This window comes from Tympanuchus pallidicinctus, unplaced genomic scaffold, assembly GCF_026119805.1.
Source record: "Tympanuchus pallidicinctus isolate F22 unplaced genomic scaffold, pur_lepc_1.0 scaffold1, whole genome shotgun sequence".
Taxonomy (NCBI): domain Eukaryota; kingdom Metazoa; phylum Chordata; class Aves; order Galliformes; family Phasianidae; genus Tympanuchus; species Tympanuchus pallidicinctus.
The window spans coordinates 90011708-90036676 of NW_026294618.1; the positions used below are offsets into that span (position 1 = coordinate 90011708).

At 34.2% G+C, this 24969-nt stretch overlaps 1 protein-coding gene across 2 annotated transcripts in view; it reads left to right on the forward strand.

Moving 5' to 3' along the window:
- The window catches only part of SPATA17 (spermatogenesis associated 17), a 90762-nt gene that overhangs the window by 33183 nt on the left and 32610 nt on the right, over positions 1 to 24969 (forward strand). For both annotated transcript variants that reach the window (XM_052673070.1, XM_052673078.1), the window contains 3 exons: positions 3457 to 3580; positions 18633 to 18836; positions 24764 to 24915. In XM_052673070.1, coding sequence (XP_052529030.1) covers positions 3457 to 3580; positions 18633 to 18836; positions 24764 to 24915 — 480 coding nt within the window. The remainder of the gene's footprint in view (positions 1 to 3456; positions 3581 to 18632; positions 18837 to 24763; positions 24916 to 24969) is intronic.

Here is a 24969-nt window from a genome sequence, read left to right on the forward strand (position 1 = left end):
TGCATCCAGAGTCTGAAAGGATAAAGTTATTGATCATGCATGGTAGCTAGTATTCCTAATATCAGATAGTCCCAAGAAAGCATTGTTTATTATCACTGATTGAACTTGAGTTATATATGAACAAAGAGAAAGATCGGTTTAATCCAAAGATCATCTAATTTCATGGAATTTTCTATTGACTGTAATGGACTTTGAATTTATTCTCTTTGAACCTTTAAGATTTAACTCTAACTCTGTTTGGAAGTCCAGATTTATGTCTTTAGTATCACTTATGCTTATGTACCTTTTTCTGTACGGTAACAGTGAAACCCACTGCACAGTGAATAATGTGTTGTTCTTGAACTGCTCACATATGAAATAGTATATTCATATCCTATCACTTATTGTTTTCTTGATTTTGTTGCTCCTATTCAAATTTTTTGAAAATACAGTGTTATTTTCTGTTGCCCCTTAGAAGAGAATCATCCTGGGAGCTCCCATCCTCCAGTCACTATTGTCTGTATATTCTGTACAACTGTACACAGCAGTATTATGGGTGATAGAAATATTATAGCACAACTAACAAGATGTGTAGGCTGCAAATGTATACTGAAGATTATTTGTAACTATAAGCCAAAAACAAGCAAACTTTGGGAAGATTTCTGGCACCGTGTTAATGAAGACATGATTATCCTGAAAGTATCTTAATACTTTGAATTATAGTACTATCTAAAAAGATCATGAATTTTGTTGAATTTCTACAATTATTTTTTATTTTTTTTTTTTTAATTTCAAATTAGTATTATTTTTTTTTATTTTTGATTTCTTTTTAATTTCATCACATGCTGACTATTAAATATTCCCTGAAAATACTCTGGTAAATTCATTTTAATGACAATGGAAAACATTTTACATCCCATTATTACTACATCTGTAGCACACATTCTAAATAACAGGGCTTCTTTTGAAATAAGTACATAAGTATCTAAGAACATGAACAGCACCAGTAATGTGTTGATGCTGAATGGTTGACTGTAATAAAAAAAAAAAGAAATAGTATTAAATAAGTAAAACAGATTATATGGTCTGATACTGAGAGTAAAATGGCAATTTTTTTTAAGTGATACTATATGCATTTTTTATTAATCCATTTATTTCGACTGATTGATATAGAACAAAGAGTATCCAAGTAAAAATGCTTATGTACCTATAGGCAGTGACTCTGAAATCTGCACCTTAAGGACAAAGAAAGGTCGCCAATCTCTCCAACTCCTAGTTCTTTGTCAAAAATGGACACAGTTAATGAGGTTTGTTTGGTACAGCACAAATTCTCAGACACAGATAGAGATCCTTTCAATGGAAACAAATTTGTTTGGCTTTACCAGGTTACTTAGCGATTAATAATAGCCTTGAGATGCAGGTCAGAAAGGTCATCGTACCCGCTTGCCAACACAATCTAAAATGTGCAGCTAGTCTGGATTTGCAGGCTTTGAGGCCCCGAAACACTATGCATAAAGTAAAACAGGCTATTTTCCAACTTCTTTTTTCATATTAATAAGCAATTTTCAAGAGAAGGGTGGCAAAATGGGGGCCATGCCACTCTAAGTAATTCATTTATTTTGCAATTTAATCTTATGTTGGAAAAAAATTACACTGCTGAAAAAGCATAGCATGGTGATTTTTAAACGTCAGTGTGCTTCATAAGTAACCTTGTATGAAATATTGTATTAGAAGCCTTTAACAGTAAACTGCAACAAAAAATATTTCCAGAGTTTGAAAGAGACCTATACATCTTTTCTGATCTTTAATTTATTTCCTTTCCATTTTATTTTTTCTGTTACATTTGAAATAAAATGTGTAAATAGTTAATTTTTTACTTACTGTAGCTGATAGAAATTTGAAAGATAACATGAAATAAATAACAATTCTATGCTGCAATTTCTTTTTAATAATTCACTCATTCGCATATGTTGATGAACCTTTTTAATGTTATGATAGTACAAATATTAAGAATAGATCAGATGCACAATCTTAAACATACTTTCAGAAGTAATATGATGTTCCAGAAGAATTGTTCATAGTAGCAAACTTCTTCGCATGTGACAGGATTTGGATTTTGTTCTATTGTATCTTATTTAGTATCCACTGACACAAGTGAGACCATTAATATGGGCCTCTCTAAATATGTTTTGCTGGAACATTTGAATAATCCAGGTACATTAATACCTGGTTAAATATTATAAATAATGGATAAATATTGATGGTGTATTTTTCTTTTTTTTCTTTTTTTTTTTTCTTCTTTTTTTTACCATGTACTCAAATGCTTAAAAAAGAACCATCAAATAGAATTTACTCACCTAATTAACTTTAAAACAATCTAAATGGTTGACTGAATATATTTGGTGTCTTTGGCATGCCAATTAATTTGAACTAGCTATTTCTTAATAACAAATGTAACAAATGTTAATCAAACTAACCTTTTTTACGTGGGTCAAAAATCCATACTTGTGTACTGTGCACAGTAGCACAAAATTTTGTTTCTTAGAGAGCACTGATTCTCTTCACCGTTTGCATAATTTATGAGAAACTTCGTTCTATGAAAGAAGCCATGGCAGTGGAATCAATGGCCATTTTCTTTTGTAAATGTTCATTTGGAATCATGAGTTCTCTCCATTCTCTGCCAGTTGGTATTAGGTACAGTTCTTTAGTTCTTTTACAATGAAACAATGTCCTATAACCTATTGACTATGTCCTTTAGTTGACATCTATGTTTGCAAACTTCTTTCATACACTGTCTCATGAGGCAGTTATATTTTTTTCTTGTGGCCTGTACCATTGCTATCAGACTAGAGTAGAAAGTGACCTGTGCAAGAAACTTAATGCTATGGAAACTCCTCTTTTTAAAGACACTGCTGCATAAGAAGGTTATATCCAGTTCTCTGTGCATAAGTACTCAATTTTACAAAAGGCTCAAAGGTCTAGGATAAAATATCAACTCTTATCCTCTGTTTACTATGCTTTTTCATGTCATAAGTTTGCAGATCAGAAGGAGACGTCACAAAGCACTAATCAAAACTTAAGTGGACAGCTTCAGTTTTGAGACTGAAGGAACATTACTAAATTAAAATAAATTCTAGTTATAAATAAAAGTCAAACGAGAATTATTCTGAAAGCAAAATATCTATAAATTTTATTAAACTATTAAAATGAGCATTGACATCTTCTTCAAAGTAATAACTAAACAATATGAACTAGTATACTGGTTTTGGCATTTTAATCCATTTTCTTCACAGATATCTCCATGTAGATCCTGCTGCTGTGGAACTCGATGAACTGTAATTTTCCATGCTACTGTTGCAGTACATTGCTAATAGTTAATAGCAAAACACCATGAGGCTATAAAAGGGTTAAAGTAAAATAAAACATGTCCAGGTCCTTTATTATCACCACATGATTGATAAATTTATTTTATTACAGGAATGAACTCCAAGAGTATGCAGAAATGAATGAAAAGGAAAAGAAGAAGAAAGACCTAGAAAAGAAAGAAAAGGAAAAGAAATACAAAGCCCGAAAGATGCATTACCTCCTTAGCACTGAGCAGGTTGGTATACCTGTCCCTGACAGCTCATGCAAACCACTTGGGCCCCCAGCCTGACAGAGATAAACTAGCAGGCTGAATGGGACATGACTTGTTGAAAAGATATCACAAAGACACTACTTCGAGTTCAATTTAGTGCTTTTCTATAGGCAAGAGCAGGTACCATGACTATTCCACGACAGCAGCTTCATAGAGGCAGCATCAGCACTGCTGGCAGAAAGAGTCCAAGTCAGCAGTTTGATCTGCCACTGTGATAACACAACACGAAGGGCATAACCTCGCTTTAAAAACTCATTTTGACTGGCTTATTGTTGTGTTGTTGCACTTGTCAAGAACTAACAAGTTATTAAGCTGAGGAGGGATTTCATTTTTTCCCCTTTTTTAAATTGAGCTAATGCTGGGACTGGTTCTATCTTCTCTTTGTTTTTAAGACAGATTGTAAATGCAGTTTTTCTGTAAAAGCTTTTCCTAGAACTGCCTGAATCAGCTTATTTAGCATAATTGTTTTTACATAGAAATGCCTCATAAATTTTAAATATTTACTGATTAATTTGTTTTGTATTGATAAAAGTGATATATTTTTCAAGCTTCCTTATGTATGCTGCTTTGCAGTCAGCATAGCCATACACGTATCTTAGACAAAATGAATGTGCTTGGTGATGCTTGTGCTTTTGCCTTTTGTTAGTGCCCTTTTTTAAACTTTCACATAAACGGTAAATGCTTAGTGATTGGTTTTACTTCATATGAATAAGGAATAACAGACAGTTAGGATATGTTGACATGAACTAAATGCTTCTTTTTTTTGATTCTTATTCATTTCTTACTTTATGTATCTGACTGGTTATTAATCTATATAGATTATCTGTGTGGAAGAAGTGCAAATCCTAAGGAAAGCAAGAAAAATACCATGCCACTTAGTGGCAGAAAATTAATATTTTCTTCTGCTTGGGAATCATTTGTAATCTAAACGTTACTTAAAATATATGTGCATTGACTGGATATCAGTTATTAAAAAAAAGATCAATTTTCCAATAAAACATGAGTATCTTTATTGCAAAAAAAAAAAAAAAAAAAGCCAGATAAAAATGCTGTTTAGTAACAGCAGAAAAATTCTGAATGACTTTGTTTCTGAGGGAGTTAGTAACTAAAATTAATTCACAGTAATTAGTTTCTCCAGATGTAAAACTAGAATATTAACGATTAGCTGTGCATTGTTTTTCTTTTGCTTTATACTATGTTTGTGTTGGAGAAACTTACGTAAAACAAATAGATAGACATTAATGCATTTACCTGGAGCAAAAAATTGGATTTTTATTGAGAATTAAGAGGCTTGCTATGTAAAAAGATTTTAGTAAACTTAGTTCACTTCTGATAATTCTGTCTTAGCAAACTTATTGACACTTATTTAAGGAATGGCAAGAGGGTCCTAATTTCAGCCATGCACTGGAGGACTTCTGGTAGTGGGCTGCAGTAGTTATTATGATCCAATGAATTTGGGTTATGATTTTACAGAACTACATAGAATTCATTTTCAGAATCTTTCAGAACAAAAACATACTTGATTTTGCTTGCAAAGATAACTTGTGTATGCAGTGACTCAGTCTACAGAATTTTTCCTTTATCACGGAACTTTGCTTCAAGAACTGTCTTTCTAAGGTAATATTTTGAAATATGAATGAATTTAAATCAAACGCCTTGAAAAACAGCAACCATCAATTTATTGTCATCAAGCTGTGTATTCCTCATAATTATAAAACTTAATATCTTCATTAGATACAGAGCAAATGATTTTGCTTCAGAATTTACTGGTTTTATGCTTTGTGCCTGGCAATTTGCTCTGAATATCCTTGCTCTTCTGACCTGACTACAAGTGCTGCTTGCTATCTTCAAAGGATAGTTAACTCTGAGTAAGGTCTGTTCATTGTCTTAGTATAACCAGGCAGCAAAAAATCAACACTTTTCAGTGAGTGAAGGAAATGATATCTTTTTTAATCTGGGGACATAGCAAATGGAAAGAGGAGGCTGATAAAATGGATTTCTTTTGAAGTCGTGTGTTAACTAAAGCCCAGTGAGTACAGACGATCTGCTAAAGTTTTTGTAGTGGTGGAGCTAAGCCACATGAAGGATCAAGGCTGCAGATACTCAAGTGAGTTATATGGACAGCATTACAAAATCTGTACCTGCAATAATAGTGTCTAATACATCCTGTATATTGTGAATCTTTTTGTTTTATTGCAAGCATGGAAAAAGGTGTGCTTACTTACTGTCAGAAAAGAATTGTCAGAAAGAAAGAGATGTCAAGTTCCTCTTTCTACAAGCCAAAGCCCACAGAACTATCTCAGAAATATGTTACAGGTTAAACAGGGAAATAACCAAGCATGTAGCTACACAGTGTAGCAGATAGTACAGTAATCCCTTGTGCCTTTAAAGACTGTTAATCCTGTATTGAATTCAGAATTTGCATTTCACAGATATAATCTTATCGCACTGATTAAAAATATATACATGTATACAAGGCTATGCCAATTTTTAATTGGTAGCATTATTTCACATTTCAAAAAGTAAATCTTACGAATGCTGGTATTGTAAATATATAGGGTTTTCTAGTACGTTTTTATAAAATCATGGCTTTTGATAAAGTAAACTTGTTTTTTTCTGGTGTTAACTTTCTATTCAAGCATTTATTTCTTTCATAAAAACCTTTTCCTTTATAAAGGAAAAAAAAAAGGGAAAGAAATGGAGATTAAATTCTGAATTACTATACATTATTTGTTTTTGTTGGGAGCAGGTATATACACATAGCCTTATATAGACAGCTCTGAGCTTGCTTTGGTTGCCTTCCAAGCCAATCTAGAGTTATAATATGGGGCTGAACCTAAACTAATTAGCCTTGTTGAGAGCCATGGTATATTAGCTGTAGAATTAATACAATTACACAGCTTCTAGTGAGCTCAAAATATGAGCAGAATAAGTGTGTGAACACTTCAGTCTCAAGCAGGAAGTTTGACCTACCTAAAAATATTGAAAAGGCATGCCTACATTTAAATCTGCATTACATCTTTTTTTTCATTTTTCCTTTGGCATACTGATTTCAATTACCATGAAACAGTGACATTCAGGGAAATAGTTGGATTGTAAAACCTGTATGCTATTATACTATGTTTTGCACTTTATGTTTTGCAAACAATTAATGGAGTGTATTTTGACATGAAAATCTAACAAAACACAACTCTTTCCCATTGCTACGTGTACAAATACATTGACACAAACATTTTAATAGACATAAGCCATTTATTTGGATTAAAGAATTGTTTTAGCAAAGAAATTTAAGGAAGATGAACAAAGGAAAAAATGTATATATATATATCCTGCCAACTTCATCACAGAAAAATGTTTTTTGGCTTTTCTGAAAAACAGCAACTTTTTTTTCTTTCTTTTCTATCTATAGTACCAGAAGTATCTATGCAATACAAATTTAATACTCTTTACAGGTAAGAGTTGGCTTGAAAAAAGAAAGCAAATTTTGTTTGATTTAAGCTAAGTTAGTTGCCAAGTAATGTCTGGAAAAGTAAAATTTGAGCTTTAAAGCTTCATGGTTATGAAATGCCTGAGCTTTTAACCTATGTCAGTAGTTTCAATAACTAGCCAAGTAATATCTAACACACATTAGCTTCCTTTGAAGAAAATTTCTCCTGTGTGATTGCCATAATTATGGAAAAAAAACAAACCAGTTTGCAGGTGTTAAATCATGTTGTCTGCTCCACCTACTGGTTGCTTTTTGTAAGAGACTCTAGTGTAAAAATACAGCAAAAAATAAATCTGTGAGATAGCAACTATAAGGCTTCCAAGTAAAATTCCATTTACAAAATAACATCCTCTATTTCAAATTTTAATTTTTACATTATTTTAACGTTATCCTTTTTTGTTTTTACCTTAACAATGGGATAAATTCTGACTTCATGATGAATATAATAAAAATTGCAGTACATATTTAACAAGATTTTGCCTTTGTTCAGAGTATTTCTTGCCATTTATTACTGGAAATAGTGTACAAATAACAATGCAGATTTATTTCTATTTTTTTCATTAATTTTATTAGTCATACTATGAATGAATTAGAAATTCTTTTTGAGATGTGGATCTTGAAATATTTTACTGGTCCATAATCACAGTGTTGTATTTCTGATACAGAGGTCATGATCTGGTTTTTCAGTTGTCAGTAATAAATGAAAAAGATCTTTAAGTTAATATTTAATATCTATTATAAATATGTTTATCTATATGTATAATACATCTCTAGCCTTTGATTTCTATCTATGTAATTGAATAGTTCCTGCTCTTTGTCATACTAGCAAGGTGGACATTTGTAGGAAGGATTGTCCTTTGCAAAGAGCTGACAAACTGTAAAGTCAATGAAAGATGGAGTAGAATTACTGAATACACTGATGACACTTTGTAAAAGTGAGTATGAAGAGTCCACATTTGTCGAAGTGTGGTGGAGCAATTCCTATCATTGGTATTTCCAATCTTCCAACAAATTTTGCAAACTTTGGTCTTTGCCTTACAGTGATGGTTAGAATGTATGATAGACTAAATCCAAATAAGCAACGTCAAGCTAGAATACTGAGATGGATTGTTTGAATGTTTCTTGGTGGAGCAAGAAACAGTGCTGAAGTGAGTCTGATCCTGGGTGAGAGCAAGCGTGTCAACTGCTGCTAGCACTACTGTACCTACCCCTTTACACTTTAGTTTTAGGAGGCAACTGTACTGGGTGAAGTAAGTGAAAATTTAGTGCTCTTGTCTTCAACTTTCCTCTGCTTTTGAGCAGATAAATTTATCTGGTTAACATTTTCAAAGAATTCATATACTACACTTAAATTTTTTAAGAAAAAGTGATCTGAAGCTAGTCCAGGAAGCAAAACTTCCTCACAATATACTGTCTACAAAATCTTGTGCGGTTAGCCATGTAATTGTAAAACTTGTTTTGATATTATTGACAATGTGGTGTTATACATGGCCTCACTTCGTCTTCTCATTGCCCTGGCTTGTGGACTCAATCTCAGCCCGGCTTCCAAAACTTCATGTTCTTTGATAAGTCCTGCTGAGATTAGATGAATTAATATTTGTCCTCTTTTCAGTGGGATCTTCAATCTGAATGTGTTTACTCCTGAGACCTTGGGAAAAAAAATGAATTGTGCAGTTCTGTATCTATGCCTACTCAGACTCTTGACTTACAAACATCAAAATCATAGAGTCATAGAATGGTTTGTGTTGGAAGGAACCTTTAAGACCATCTAGTTCCAACTCTCTGCTATAGGCAGGGACACCTCCCTCTATACCAGGTTGCTCACAACCCCATCTAGCCTGACCTTGATTGCTTCCAGAGAGGATGCATCCACAGCCTCTGGGCAAACTGTTCAGTGTCTCATCACCTTCACTGTAAATAATTTCTTCCTAATATCTAGTCTAAAATCTTCTAGTCTGGAATCTTCTTTCTCTTGGGCCCTGATCAATTTGAGGTCCTAACTGAATCAAACTGAAGGCTCTTGTGGCCCACAGTGCTGTCTCTGACAGTGACCAACAGAATGTGCTTATGGAAGAGTGAAAAAATGGGGCATGGGGCAATATAATGATAAGCCAAGAATACTCTTGCAGTTTCCTTCAATCTGTATTTAAAAGACTTGTAGTCTTTTAATTGTAATTGTAATTCAATTTCACGTGCAGACTTTCAATTTTTGGATTATTAAAGTGTTCAGGTTTTGCCTCAGTATTCCTCCAGTTCCTGCCTCTCTTAAATAGTAAGAGAAGAAATAGCTTGAGCAGAAAGAATGTAAGCCCACAACATTAACTAGACCTTGTATTGTGCTTGCTTTGAAGACCAAATTGACTCTCTGCAATATTGTTTTGCAGCATGCTAATTTCACAGCATAGACTGTTATTGTTAAGCAGTTAAAAAAACTATGAAATTTCATTTATTAACTATCAAGAACAGGATAAAGGTTATTTAAAATGAAACTGTCTCTGGACACCTGGCAGTTTTGTTCTTGTTCTCATAATCCTTATCCTAAGATAAGGATTCAGATATAGCGCTGCCCTTTGATCTTCAGATGCACAGTTTAAGAGACAAGGCTGCAAGTTTGGTCATTTTAGCTTAGTCCTGAGTGAGCAGTCAACATCAAAAAATTATTATACATAATTTGTTACTACTGGCAGTGTCTCAGAAAGGCCAAGGACTGAGCTAGCATGAAGAATGAATTAGCTCTTACCTTTTACATTTTATTTCTTTTCTCTTTACCGTTGTAATTTTATTATCCTGTCTCTAAAAGATTCAGAGAATGAAATTACCATTAATTATAAGCACTAATACATCCTGAAGATAAAATAAATGTTTATTTATTTTTTTAACGTAGGTGCCCCAATCACTGAACATCTTCACCTATCCATATATGATTAATATCCACCTATTGCTCCTCTGCCAAGAAGTCAGATGCTTCTTACTACTTTCCAAAGCTAATACCATAAAAAAAATCCCATTTAAATTAAAGAGGAAGAAGTGAGATTTCCTAGCTCTCAGACTGGCTTGCAGCTACATTTTAATAGCATTACTCTATAAAACACTTTATGCTACAGTGTTCTGTTATTATAAAATATTATTTCTAAAAGATTCTCAATTTACAAAAAACTCTTATAGTATTTGTGACAAGTATGTTTGATCAGAAAGCCTTCTTCACATATTCACTTATTTGGGAAGCCAGATATTTCTTTTTATTCACAGATATTCAGTAAAGGAAAGTAATTCAAGGGAAACTATACTCACCTACAATCTCACTTTGCTTGGAAAGAATCTCAGTGTTAATGCTGTTTAATGTTTCTGTCAAAGGACAAAGTAGGGTAAACTAGAAGTGTCCAGCAATCAGGCTGTTTGTGGTTCTGGAAGACTGTACCTGAACAAAGACATATATTCATCTAAAGGGTTAATTCTGCTGATTCTGAACTCCAAAAATGAAGTTGGAATTATTTTTGCAGACAATAAAAAATGTTTAGTTTGCTTAGAATTTGAGCACAGCTCTTGCTCTTTTGGATTACTCATCCTGGGAACACTCAAGCCCATAGTTTTGCTTCTCAACACAGTGATGATGTAAAAAGAAGATAAGGGCTGGAAGCCAAAGGGTATCTCCAGGATTTCCCCTGTATTCACTCTACACAGCCGTTTAGTGGCAGTGTACAACCCAACTTCTGTGTATTTTTCATTTTTGCTTATATCCTTTTCAATCAACCTTTTCTTTTCTCCCAGAAGTGGTGATCATCTCACTAGAGAGGGGAAGTATGTCTTTTTCAAGTGTTTCCAAAAGAATTTCTCTGTTTCTCATGCTCCCTAAAAATGAGACATTTTCATTATATTCTTAAAGGTGGAAGGGTGAACTTATAATTAGGAAAAATCATTCATTTTAACCATGTTGCACAACAGTATTGCACACTAATTTTCTAGAGGCTGCTTCTTATAAAATCATTTTAGTTTGATACCTTCCATTTAATGCCAGCAAGAACATTTGTCTGTTATTTTCTGTCCAAAGAAGTGAGATAGATTTTACACTAACTAATCATCTGTTGCTAGGAGGATCTTATGTGAAGATGGAGGTTTTTGGGGATTGATCCTATGCCAAGTCCTGCAAGTCAGTTAAAGATTTGTCCATATAGAGACATCTTTTTCAGAATCTGAATTGCATAGCCTGTGTTTCTATGGTTTTTCTAGACAACAAAATTCTTCCTCTACTCCTGTGGATTAATGGCAGAGTTTAAAGGACAAGCTGTGTGATCTATCAAAAGTGTACATGCTGAGATCTTAGAAAAAACATGACCACGCTTTGTGTTTTATTCTCAATTGAGATGGCAAAAGGGTGGAATTGCTGCAGGGTCAGAAAACTCAGGGAGTTCCATACTGAATGTGGGCTTTGTGTATGATGTGCTACATGTTTTTGAGAAAGAATCTATATTGCAGAGAAATTAAAACAGAGTACATTGTGAACTAAGTCACTCACACATGGAGCCACATTCACACACACTTGCATGGAGTGGAGCTCCACTGATGTTTCTGAAATAGTTATTGGGGTAAATTTGCCTGATACATAGTAGCCCAGCTGGTGTTTATACGAGTTTGATGTGATGTGTGATGTTACTGAGGTAATTTTTGAAATTGTGATATGAGAAATACATGCTGAATTAGAGATGAGTGCGTGAGAAGAGGGAAGGTCAGGAATGGCATGGGAGAAGTCATGAAGATAAAATGCTGTACATTTCTCAACAGCAAACCTTCTTGTTGATTAAGAAGTAGCACTGATGGTATCCTTGCTTTAATGAGACTTCAAGATGAGTGATGCACCAATTCTTTTGTTTTTCAGCTCTTAGGCAAGTTAATAGTATAGAAGTAAAGTTATTTCATTAACTTGCTCAGTTTACTAAATATTCAATACTTATATTTAGTATATAATATATACTGTCAATCTGGGAAGTCTGTCCATCCTGCAATGGGCATCAGGAGAACTGTATATCTTTCCTGGTATTGTTTTTGCCTTTATTTTGCATGCTTTATTTGTTTTTAATTTTTCTATTTCAACTGTCTTTGAAGAAAATCTTGTGGTTTTTTTTTGTTTTTTTTTTTTTTGTTTTTTTGTTTGTTTGTTTGTTATTACATCACGCTTTTCTACCTATGCTAATCTAAGTACTGTGGCTTGGTTCCCTCTTTATTCTTTCCTATATATGATACAATGAACATTCATTAAATCTTCACTTAATTCTTCACTGGTGTCATTGAGGACTGCTTCCTTAAACTCTCTGAGGTTTTAGCTATTGTCTAATCCTATAGGCTTAATACAACAAATTGCATAATAAATCTGTCAGAATATATATCAGTGAGAGAACATTCACATGTAAGTGCAATGCAACAGACACAGGGAACAGTGAAAAACAATTAAATGTTACATTATTTTGTTCTGTATTTTTTGGTGAAGTGAATGAAGTCTCTAGTATTTTTTTCTTAAGCAAAATAAATTTACACGTGATTTCCATGGCTCTCTGTTAAGAGTTTGTTCTCCAGTCTTCTGATACATTGTAAATGGTGTACTTACAAGGATTTCTCTTTACTCAGTGAGAAAAGCAGTGATTTTCAAGTTGATTTTTATTTTTAACAAAGGTAACTTTTTCCATTATCAAAATGAGAGCAGATGAAATTTTAATTTTAAAGACATGAATAGTATCACACATTTAAATAAGTGTTTTAGGGTTCTGGAAAACTTTTCAAGAGTGTAAATAATGTTAGCTTACTATATGTTCCTGGGCAGAGAGGAAACACACACTGTGTTTTCACATGCAGTTGATAGAATGTGCAGCCACCTTCAGGGATTATTCTTCAGACTAATCTCTTAAATTCCCATTTTCACAGGGTGTTTGTAAAAGCAGGCTTATTTCAGAGGTTCCTAGAATTCATATATGATCCCATGCTCACAATAACTCTTAAAGAAGAAATGATAACTCTAATGGAATTTTCCATTCCTGTTTATAAATAAAGTCATTAATCAAGCTAAAACCTATTTTCTGCTTGTTTTAAAATAAGTTATAAGTCAAATTAGAAGTCAATAACAAAACTTTGAAAGTTCTGTCACTATTCTATGTCTTATAATAAGTGTTGTTTCCCATGCCATCACTCACTCATTCACATCATTATTCCTGATCTGGTCAAGTCATGAACAGCCTGCACAGGAAAGAGATCTAGATGAAATAAGCCTCAGTCAGAGAGTTAAACAGTGAATGACAGATTTTTGGATTCCTCAGCATTTGCTGTGCTGCTATGTTTTGGATATTGTGTCATATTGATCCATGCATTAAGCTAAGATTTTGTTCCTCTTTTGTCATTTTGTGTAAATACCCAAGCAGTTACCTGCTTGGAGACTCAAAAAACATTCTGATTTCCTGCAGTTGAGCTTAGTGTCTCTGCAGGGTTCATGGTTGATTTTATGATCTGTGAGCAGGGTACCAGGCTTGAATGTTATATTGACACATCTTTGTACAGTCTGTAAAATTGCAGCCTAGTTTACTCCTAACCATGCATTTAAAACATGATTGCATTATTGTTTTGATGTCAAACAAACATTTCGCAGATGAAAAGGACTGAACCAAGCTTTAAAATCTGAAGGCAGAACAACAATAATTAATGCTTCTATTACTCTGTTTAAACAGTATTTATATTAAGCAGAAGACAGGTAATTAATCCCACTTGAAAGAATATACACTCCTCATCACTCATTTATGAATTCTTCTGGCTTTGAATAAAAGTGCTATCTGAAAGTTAAAATACCTTAACTACAATCACAAGCAAGGTCCTCCAATTCTTTTAGAAGCGATTTCTTAGAGTATATTTTTATTTATTATTTTTTTTAATTAAAGTTTACAGGATCAGGCCTAAAATAGCATTATCTGGTTGAGCACTGAACTGTCATTTATAAAATTGGGTGACGGTTTTTCTATTGTCAGGCATTATAAGAAAATTTTATTTTGAATTCAAATGGTGAACCAGGCTGTGATATTTTTCCAATATATCAATAAAATTCACAATATATTTATTGATTATTCATAAAAATATATGTTCATATTAGTTAAAAGTAACAGATTATTCCTGTTAAGCGACTGCAATGTGTCTTAAATATTTTGTAGTTTCAAATTTGATTTAGTGGACATCATTTCATTGTACTTGTTGCTAGATTATTGTTATACAGAATTTTAATAGATGAATATTAACCCAATAAATGTCACATTACAGATATCCTGTTTTCATAATGCATGGAATGTTTTGACAGGCTGTAATAAGCTACGTATTTGGAAGTTTTAAATTTATTTTTTCTTGCAGATGTGGCTGCAGCACCATTTAAACAAGGGTTTTTCTTGTGAATCATTAATGTTTTAAGGTATTTCTTTTACCTCCCAGAGAAACTATATCTGGGGATTAACAAGATTGTTCACTGGAATTCATGTGGAAGCATAACTGCAGTAGCTGAGAAACGATCATGTTTCCTTTTAGTTCTCAGCAAGAGTAATTGAATGTTGAATATCTTACTAAACGCTGGACTGTGACAGTGTGTTAACACTCCGACTATCTCCTAACAGCAGGGCAATTATTTGCTGAGTGGGATTTTTATAAATCCCCTGGCAGTAGTATGTCCTGATAATTATGATGAAGTGCACTGGTCAGTGTTGATTCAGCAATCCCTTCTCTAGCAAATATTTCATTCACAGCTCTCCTTCATGCTTTTACTTTTATGGCTTTTAGAGATCTCTTACCTCTTCTCTCAGCTTGCTTAGTTTTTTTACAAATTACAGTGGAGAAAAAAAGGATTTTTGAGTTCAGTCCCTATCTTGCTGAAGTCTTTACTCCTTACATGCATTTTGAAGAAGGATTTATATAAGACATTATTAAGAGAGCAGTGTCAGAAAGTAGAGCCTCATTCATGGTCTTATTGTGGCAATTTCTTGCAAAGACCACTTCCGTCTAAGGTATTTTTTTCAAAATTAATTGACTGTTAATAGAAGCATTTATATTCACTATATATATTATTTTAGAATTTTGGAGTTGATATGAAAAGGAAATTAAAACTTATCTTTATTATAGTTCTGTTTAATTACAGAAATTGTACTTTTAATGTGTGAGGATACATTTTCTATTGACTTCATACTTGCAGTTTCTCTTCAACTCATCTTGTTGATTTTTAATTTTGCATGCATGTAATAATTCACAAAGCAGTTGGTACACTGTATCTACTAGGGCATGCATTATTTGGAATAGTGGGTGTAGGTTTAATTACTTAAAGTCAAGGAATAATATATGTTTTAATTCATAAGCAAAATTGCAACATCATTGTTCCCATTTTATTATACCACTCATGATCACTGCTCTTTTCTGAGGAAATATCTAACATAATCAACACTGTTGTGTCTTTTCCTTTCTACTTGTGCCTTCTCTTTTTCTCCACTTTCCTCCTCACACTTTGTTTCTTTTGCTGCATAGTTTTATTTTCAAGGCAAGCTTGTAAATAATTTGTTAAATTCTGGGAAAAGATATCAATTACATTTTTACATTTTTCTCTGTTTCTGGAAATAAAAAGGAGATAGAGAGAAAAAAAAAAAAAAAAAAAAAAAAAAAAAAAAAAAAAAGGCCATTCTGCAGCATACATTAAGTTTACAATTAGAGGTGGAAGTGATACAGAATATTTTAAAAACATACACATTAAATTATTTTTTCTAATTTATTTATTTATTTATTTGTTTGTTTATTTTTATTATGCCATCATTAAGTACAAATGTAAGAAAATATTTGGGAGAAACTAGATGATAGAGTGTTAGAAATGCAAAATCATTCAAAATATTAATGTAATGCTAAGGATGACTGGGTAACAAATGGTACATTTGCCAGTATGCTTGACCTGACACAATTAATATTCCAGGTCATGCTTGGGTTTCCATGATGGAAGGTCTGAGGCCAAAAATTCTAGGGGAAAAATATATCTATTCTATAACTCATTTCTCTCCCTCCTTTTTCTTTTTTTCTTTTTTCTTTTTTTTTCCTCCTCTGACGGGTGAGAACCATAGTCTTATAAAAATAAATAAAAAAATAAATCTGTGCTTTCACACCTCATTTGCCATATTCACCACTGGGCCACCATTCAGCAGAAGAGGCTGATGCAAGGAGGTCAGCAAGAAGCTATTAGCAGAGTCGCCTCCTGAGATTACCTTGGTCTTATTGAGTTGGAAGTTAGCATGACAGTACTGCAAATAACTCAGCTGCAGGTTTTTTAAAAGTAGCATAGATTTCCCCATAGTGTTTGTCACTTTGGAAAATTGTTCCTGGAAATGAAGTCCCAGAAATCTGGCTTTGACAGAGGACTTTCTGAGTTGTGAAGAACATGAGTACAGAAAAATGTCATACTCCCTACAGAAGAGCTACTTTCTGTAACCTATCATAATATTTGGGAGGGTGAAATATAATCTTGTGAACTAAAGGTGGAGAAAATATTGAAATCAAAGTATGAATTAGTATTTCATGATTTTTTTTATATTAAAAGAGTGGTCCTAACTACGGTAATTTTGTAATAGAGAGGATATTATATTAAAGCAGGGAAACGATGAAGTTAAAGCTTTTAACTTATAGTAATTGTTTCAAGAAGATATGAAAATCTATTAAATGCCAAGGGCTTTTATCATTCAGATTCTTACATTTCTGCATACTGCCGTCTCTCCGCAGAAGTTAGAGTGAATAAGGCATTCATCAGTACACAGCACATACACAATGAATTGCAAAAATGACTCTGATTTGCAGAGATATTTTAAAATTAATGGAAGCAATTTTAGCAGAGATTGATCTGAACTGGAAAATAGAATCAAACTCATCCCCTACCAAACTTTCCTAATTTTAAATCTAGGCTTAAAACCTACCCACAAACCTTGGGGATTTTAGAGTAAATTAGTATTAATTTTATCTATCCAGATACGAACTCTACTGATTGCTCTGCTATCTGTCTGTTTGAATATTTGAACACATATAATTAAAATGTAAAGTAATTAACAGGATTGCTTGAAAAATCATTAGTTAAAATGCACTTCATAATTAATTTCGACCCAGATCTTAAGTAGAGTTTCAACAGTAGAAGGCACAACATCTTGTAAAGTGTCCAGCTGGCTTCACAAATGTGCCTCACTAAAAATCCAAATCTGTTTTCATATTTGTCATACCATTTGTATTTTTAACCTGATAATATGTGAAAACAGAGCAATGAAACATTACTCTTACTTACGGCAACTTTTCAGCAATAGTAATCCAAATGACACTGAATCACTGGAATCAGCAGGTTCCCAAACCTATTATGGCTAATTTGGGTGTCATTAAAAGTGCTAAAAGTCAATCCAATTTGTGCACCTTGAGACAGCTGCATTTCACTGTTTGAACACTGTATGAAATACGCATTACTGCCAAACGTTTGAACAAAGAAATGTCAAGAACATGCATAGTATCACAGTATAGATTACAAAATGCAGTTTCAGAAGATGATTAAACTCATATGGCTATTAATACCTCTCTAAATATGAACTATAGAAGCAGTGCCATTTCTTACAGCCCAGAATAGCACATGGACTTTTATTTTGCAGTCACTCATAATCACACAGACTAATTCTGCTTGCCAGGTATTTGAAGCATGGATCTCTGTAATTCAGTTTGATATGCTGATGAGCTGAAGGAACAACCAGTAGTTGTTTGGAATGAGTATGTTTCTGCCACTAATCTCTATTCATGTCCTTTTTACCATCACACAGTTACACTGATAATATAACAATATAGTTTACACAAAGAAGAGAATGTATAACATGGACAAAAATATATTGTCGGGTCCAGAACACTTACAGAATTTGAGCTTATGGCCCTTAGAATTTGCTAAAAATATTTTGAATAAGCTACCATCTTTGATTGTTTTTGTCCAGTAAGTAAGGTTGAAATGAGCTGTATTTAACTTTTTTGAGACAAGAAATTGTGATTTCCCAGTAGGATATGCTAATGAAAAATGCAGTAGAGCTAATTGGGGATTGTCCTTTTAGCTCAAAGATGTTTGCACTTTAGGAGGAGGCTGGAGAAAAGCAAGTTCAGGAACATATACTTTCTTACTTATCTTTCCCTGCATCTCTAAAATGATGTCTTTCTTATTCTGTTTATTCAGTACTTCTTAGCAAATAAATACAATAAAAGAAAAAACCAAAACAAACAAACAAACAAAAACAACTAAACTTTAAAACTACCTTAAGAGCATTAGGAACATTGCAAGTATTCTATTGTACATAGGGTACAATTTCAGGTACATGAAGATCATCTGCGTAATTCTTGCTTCCTTGCATAAAATGAAAGTTACATGCATTAAAAGAGCGGAAACACAGATAATACATTATGTTATCCTATTTAAACATTTTGTTGAAGTGAACTGTAAGTTAGTTGAAGTCAAAAGTAACCTCATCTTCTGTTCAGATTGCAGGCATATACAATTCACCATTCAGAAAATCCCCAGATCCGATGGAACTACTGCTCCGGCAGTCAAAGCCATTGAGCCACAAGCAGCAGCGAGTGAAGAGTCCCTTCACATATGATCTCTATGACTGGCCAACTTGTAAAAGACCTCCAACTTTCCCCACAGGAGAGGCCCTGCCGCCCATTGGCAGACAGAAACCTCAGGTAACATTTTTCAGTATCAAATCTGTCTTAAAGAAAAGTACATGTTATGTAAAAACAAGGAAATGTGATTCTCTAGTCTTTGCTTTGGAGAAAAATGTCATTTCTGAGAGTCAAAGAGATCCGAGTATCATCTTGATTCATCAGATGTAAAATTTTTAGATTCCAAACAGTTATGGTAAATTAAGGGTAATAGGACAAATTTGCAGTTGAAATAACTGCTAACTTTTTTTGACATTATTTTCCATGTGGAGGCTAAAAGTTACTCTTTCAGTATGGAGTAGTTCCTGCTCTTTTGTGTCCACTAGCTGTGTGTCACCTTTAATTACGAAAGTTTCTACACATTGTTCTGCATCAGTCATCATGTTGCTCTGCTCCCTTCCTTAACTGTCATGGTCTCAATTTCATTTTCTGTTCATGTCAACATGTGTCGCAGATTGTTCTTTTTTCCTCTCTTTTAAGTAATGGAGATCTCCAAGATAACGCATCAGAGAAAACGTATGATGGCAAAATAGCAAAACAGTTTTTACAACCTTAGCTAAACGTGCTGGAAATATGTCCAATATACACAGTAGATAAAGCTTTGAGACCTTTATGTGCTTCACTTGATGATAAGTGGATATTTTTTCGAACATACAGCTTTTGCCAATACATGCCTGATACAGTTACTTTTGAGACAGTAGATTTTGTCCTCCATTCTGAAGAACGTTTCAGTTTGCCCAGTCAGCTGACTTTCTTTTTTATGTATCTCACACATAAACTTCATTGCCAACTTCATTTTGAAGGACTGTAATATCTTCAGAACATCTCGTGCATGTTTTGGATGATAGAATCCAAGTTGGAACAGACTCACAAGGACCACTGAGTCCATCTCGTGGCTCCACACAGCACCATCTGAAATCCAAACCCTGTGTCTGAGAATGCTATCCAACGCTCCTTGAACTCCAGAACTGGGGCTGTGCCCACTATCCTGGGCAGCCTGTTACATGCCCACTGCCCTCTGGGGCAGAGTCCTGCCCCTGACTGGGGCTGCCATTCCTCTGACACAGCTTCGTGCTGTTCCCTCAGGCCTTGTCTCTGTCACAGCAGATCTCAGCTCTGTCCCTCTGCTCCCTGTGAGGAGCTGCAGCTGCCATGAAGCCTCCCTTCAGCTCCTCTGCTCTGAGATGAACAAACCTCACATATCTTGCACTCTGGATCCTTCACCATCTTCATAGCCCCCCTTTGGATCCTCTCTAATAGTTTTACGTCTTTCTTCTATCATGGCACTCAGACCTGCACCTAGTGATAGAGGTGAGGCTGCGCAATGCAAAGCAGAGCAGGACAATCCTTCCCCTCACCTGACAGCAGTGCTGGATCTGGAGCACCCTAGGAGTACAGTTGGCCCTTTGGACTTCAGTTCTCACTGCTGGCTCAGGTTCAACTTGCTGTCAACCAGAATCCTCAGCTATCCTTCTGTGGGATTACTTTCCAGCCTGTTATCCCCGAGTCTATACACATCTGTAGACCTGCCCCATCCCAGGTGTAGAATCTGGCACTTGTTTTATTCTGTTAGTGGTTGCCCAGCTCTCCAATTTGTTCTCTTTGCACAACCTCTCTACCCTCAAGGAATTCAACAACTCCTCTCAGTTTAGTGTCATCCACAAACTTAGAATGAATTTAAGTTCTGCAACCAAGTAATTGATGAAAACATTAAAAAGAACTGGCCCTAAAATGGAGTCTTCAGAACCTCATGTTTTTTTCAGAAGGACAATGATTCTAAATAAGACTTTATCAGTAACTTTCACTGAAGCTATCATTTAGTGGAAGAAATTAAGTAACAGCAATGAGCAATTATCAATATATAATACACCTTCGTTGATATTTAACTCCTCTGAGCTGATATGGCTATTTCCAAATACAGTCTTAAGTTTGAGCTACTGCTAGGTTCAAGCTTAGTTTAGACATGCCATCTGTCACAATTTACATGTGGTATATTGGTTGAATTTGCCATGATCGCACAGGCCAACACACACTCAAGAGGTTTTTCTCACCTTTGCATCACATCTAACTTGTCCATAAGAGGACAAGTCAGTATCTGTGATGGGATGTGAAAGCAGAGGTAATTGGGTTAGAGCACAAGGAACAGATGCAGATCTTCCAGAAATAGAGGTGAGTCCCACAGAGGTCCACACTGCTTGTAATAATAAGGATCAACTTCAAATAAATTCTCCACCTTTGTTCTTCCTTCCATTCATCCCCACACTTTAGCTGTTTAAGCTTCTTTGTATAGTGAGCTCATTGACTCACGTTAGACCCAAAGTCTAGTCAAAGCGTGACCCAACTGTTTAGTGATCAGGGAGTTTGAAATTGACTGTGTATTGAAAACCAGATATATATGACATTATAGCCTTATCTTCTGGGACCAAAGGGGCTATGACTATGACTATCCTGCTTGAGCGGGATGTGACTAAATGCATGGTCTCTCAGGGCAGAAAGAAAGATTTTGTGTGGGTAGTAATGACACGGGAGTCATACTTTTTAAATAAAGAGAGAAATCATAGTTTTTACATTGCTAAGTTGCTTTTGCAAAACCACTTTACTGTATGTATCTTACAAGCTTCAGTTTGGGTGTGGAATATTTTATAGATGTTTCTAAGTTCAGATGTACACAGCAGTAGTGCGCAGACAGCCTTCCAGAACAAACCAGAAGAGTCCTGTTTGTTTTCTGCACCTCAAAGAGGGAATTTACTATATAATACTTTAATCCTTTCAGCACCCTGGGATGTACACTGTGGGGCAAATTTTCAAAGCACAGTGCGTGGATTTAGCTGTGCGACTCTTATTGATGTTAATGGGAGTCACACGGCTAAATCCCTGCACAACACTTTGACAATTTAGGGTTGTATTGTCTAAGGAAAGGACGCTGTTTTGAGCTGATGAAACAGCTGGAAATGAAAACCCATCAGAATGCATCATCTTGAAAGTTGTCCAGTGCTACAGTAAGGAATTTAATTACTAGCTATACTTGTGTCCTAGTTCTCTGTGATAACACCTTCTGGCACCGTTCTTCTTTTTTCTGTACATATGCATGTCACATCCAGAGTGAGCCACTTGTTACTCCACTGTTCATTCAGATGTCTAGCAATTGTGTTGCTGATAGGGTTGGATGTATTATATAAGAATTATATTTGCTTAAAAGAACAAAACTTAGATATCTACTAGCATTCTCTTGGAGTAATTGACATTTAGCATTTTATGTGTAAGCTCTCTGATAGTGTATTTTAGCATTTTAATGATGCTTGTATGTTAGTTATAACAGATCTAACATTTTTGTTACTAACTAGAATTACAGCTTGATGGAAGCTCAGATAATTCTAAAATTAGTCCAGTGCTCATTCAGAGGCACTTATAACAGAAAGCACGTTCCCATTTGTAGGGCACTTTTTTCCTTTTTTCCTTTTTTCCATGCTGGTGACTGTCCTGGCACGGAGACAGTAAAGAACATAAGAGGTTGTGTAGATTTTATCACAAGTTTTTGACTTTATGATTAAGTAGTAGGAATGCCTATCTGCTGTAGACAAATCTGTAGCAATAATATTTATGCTATTCAGTAGAGATTCAAAAACATAACATACGGTGTAAGTGTCTTTCAGGGTGAAAATTGCTGGTTCCCTTTTGAAGCAGAATGGCTGAAATGCTTGTAGGCATTGCAGATGTGAAAATATTTTTAAGCAACATTTTTTTCACAGATTACAACAAATTTTGAAGTTCATCTTGTGAAATGGAATAGGCAAATGGATTTTTTAGAGGTCTTGTCATCTTAAATGAATACATTAGTTGCTTATTGCTTGATAAGTTTCTACAAATACGTGACTCAGAGAAATGGAAAAATTTAAAGGGAAGGAGTAGAGTAAACTCAATATTTTGCAATATGCCTCTGTTTCATTAGAGATGACACAGCCTTATTGGAAGGACTTTTTGCATAGTTAAACTCTTTTTATCTTCCTTTCATTAGTATTTGCTGTTTTCTACTAATTTCATTTGAACTGTGAATTGAGAAAGAGTTAAAAGTTCTTAGAAACTGAAGAGAGGGAAAAAAGCTCCCTTGGACATCTGAATTGGCCCTTACACTTGTGAAATATGAGTATTTATTTTATTATGAAGAAGAAATAGAACATTTTGAAAGAATACTTTCCAAAAGCAAATGTATCTGTTCTGATATTACTTGACAAAAGTTTCTTTACTCTTTTCTCTGTATATTCAGCTCTGCAAACATCTTGAGACTGTTCATCATTTTAGTAACTATTTTAAACTTATTTTATATCTCAATCATTTCATTAAGAATTCAAAACTTATTTTATATCTGGATCATTAGTTTATGCATTAGTAGAATATTGTTTACCAGTTTTAATGACCTTTTTTAGTATTGATTATTATCTTACAAGCAATAGCAATTTTCGTTCTGTTTTAAAAGACTGGTAGTCATGCTAAATGAACAATTTCTTTTCATTTTTTTTTTTTTTCTGGTAGAGACTTTAAGAAAATGAAATCAAGAGAACATCTGCAATAAGTTTAAGCAATATGCTTGCTTACTTACTAAGATCTTTAAAAAGATCTCCAAATCACGATGCTGTGTCTTTAAAGAGTAAAGTTCCTGTAAAAATCCATTAAGTACTTTCAAATATAGCAATCCTCCTGTCCAGCTGTGAAAAGTACTAGATGATACTTATTTGCCATTTGTGTTATTTACGGTCCATGACTTTTATGGTAACTGGTTCCTATTATTGGTTTCTATTAATGTAAAACATAAGTGAACATAAATGAGGCGTGAATCATTTCTTTTTATTAGCCCCACAGTCTTCACTCAGTGCTTGCAGTAACTCCAGCTGTGACTTGTTAGTGATAACCTATTTAAAGAAGAATATCTTAAAGAATAAAGACTGTGATTAGGATTCTTTGTCTGCTCATAGTTTCTAAAGGTTTTGCTAGTTCCTGGCAGGATCAGCAATGGTGAAAATAAAATAAAAAATAATTAGTAACACTTCTAAATCCAGAGATTCTACTAAATTGTTCTGAGCATAAGATGGCACTAATTGTACTCTAGGTGAGTTCACAATGGTTAGTACTGAAAGGAATGCATGGTGTACGTCACTTTGACAGTGCAGGAAAGGACTTTCTCCTGCTGTTTATCTCTGCTGCTAAATGGTAGATGCTGGTATGATCGCTTATTAAGCAATGTAACCTGAGGAAAAAAACTCTCTCTCTCTAGACTATGTGTGTGTGTATGCATGTGTATATATTATAGATGTATACGCACACGTTTATGAAATAAGTTGGAGCTTTTAGGATTATTATTCTTTTTGAGACTAGTGAGATGAATGTGGAATTAGACTTAAAAATTGACTATACAGTTACATTATGGTGGTCATTAGTTTGAATTGTATTAGAAGAATTATGTTTTGAGTCATGTATTAAGTTCCTTTCCATATAGCTTTGTAGTAAAAATTGAAAATAGCATGTTCTTTAAGGTGAAACGTGCTTTATCCTATGAAAAGGAAAAGACTTTCTGCTTAAGCAGAATCTAGATGAAACTAAAACTTGTATATCAGATTTTATTTCACCAGTATTTTTTCCAAGAAAAAAAATAAGCTCTCCTAATCAGTTCTAATGTGTTATTTTAAAATAATAAATATTTATTAGAAGCTAAATAAATCTAGGCTGCACATTTCTCATTCTCTCTGTGGGGCTTTAAAGCATGTTATCAACCTTTGTGTTATCTGTAACTCTCTATCAAAATGAACTGCTTTAAGTATTTTGGAAGAAAAGTCTTGCTACACTTCTCAGGCACTCTATGCCCTCTTTCATCAGTGATGTGTCACGAATAAAAGAAGGAAATAAAAGAACTATAGCCCCACAGTAAAACACTTACATTATCCTATACCTTTCAGGGGCCTTTCCGTGATACCGCTGAAGTATTGCGGCAACGCTACAAGCCTTTGGAACCAACACTGCGAGTGGCAGCATCAATCAGTTCACCACTAGAGAAGGCCAGAGAGGAAATGAAAAGGGAGGAATGGAGAAAATGTATACATGACAATGAGTAAGTTCTTTGTTTTTTTTCTTATATTGTTATGAGAATGTTTTCTTTGTTCTG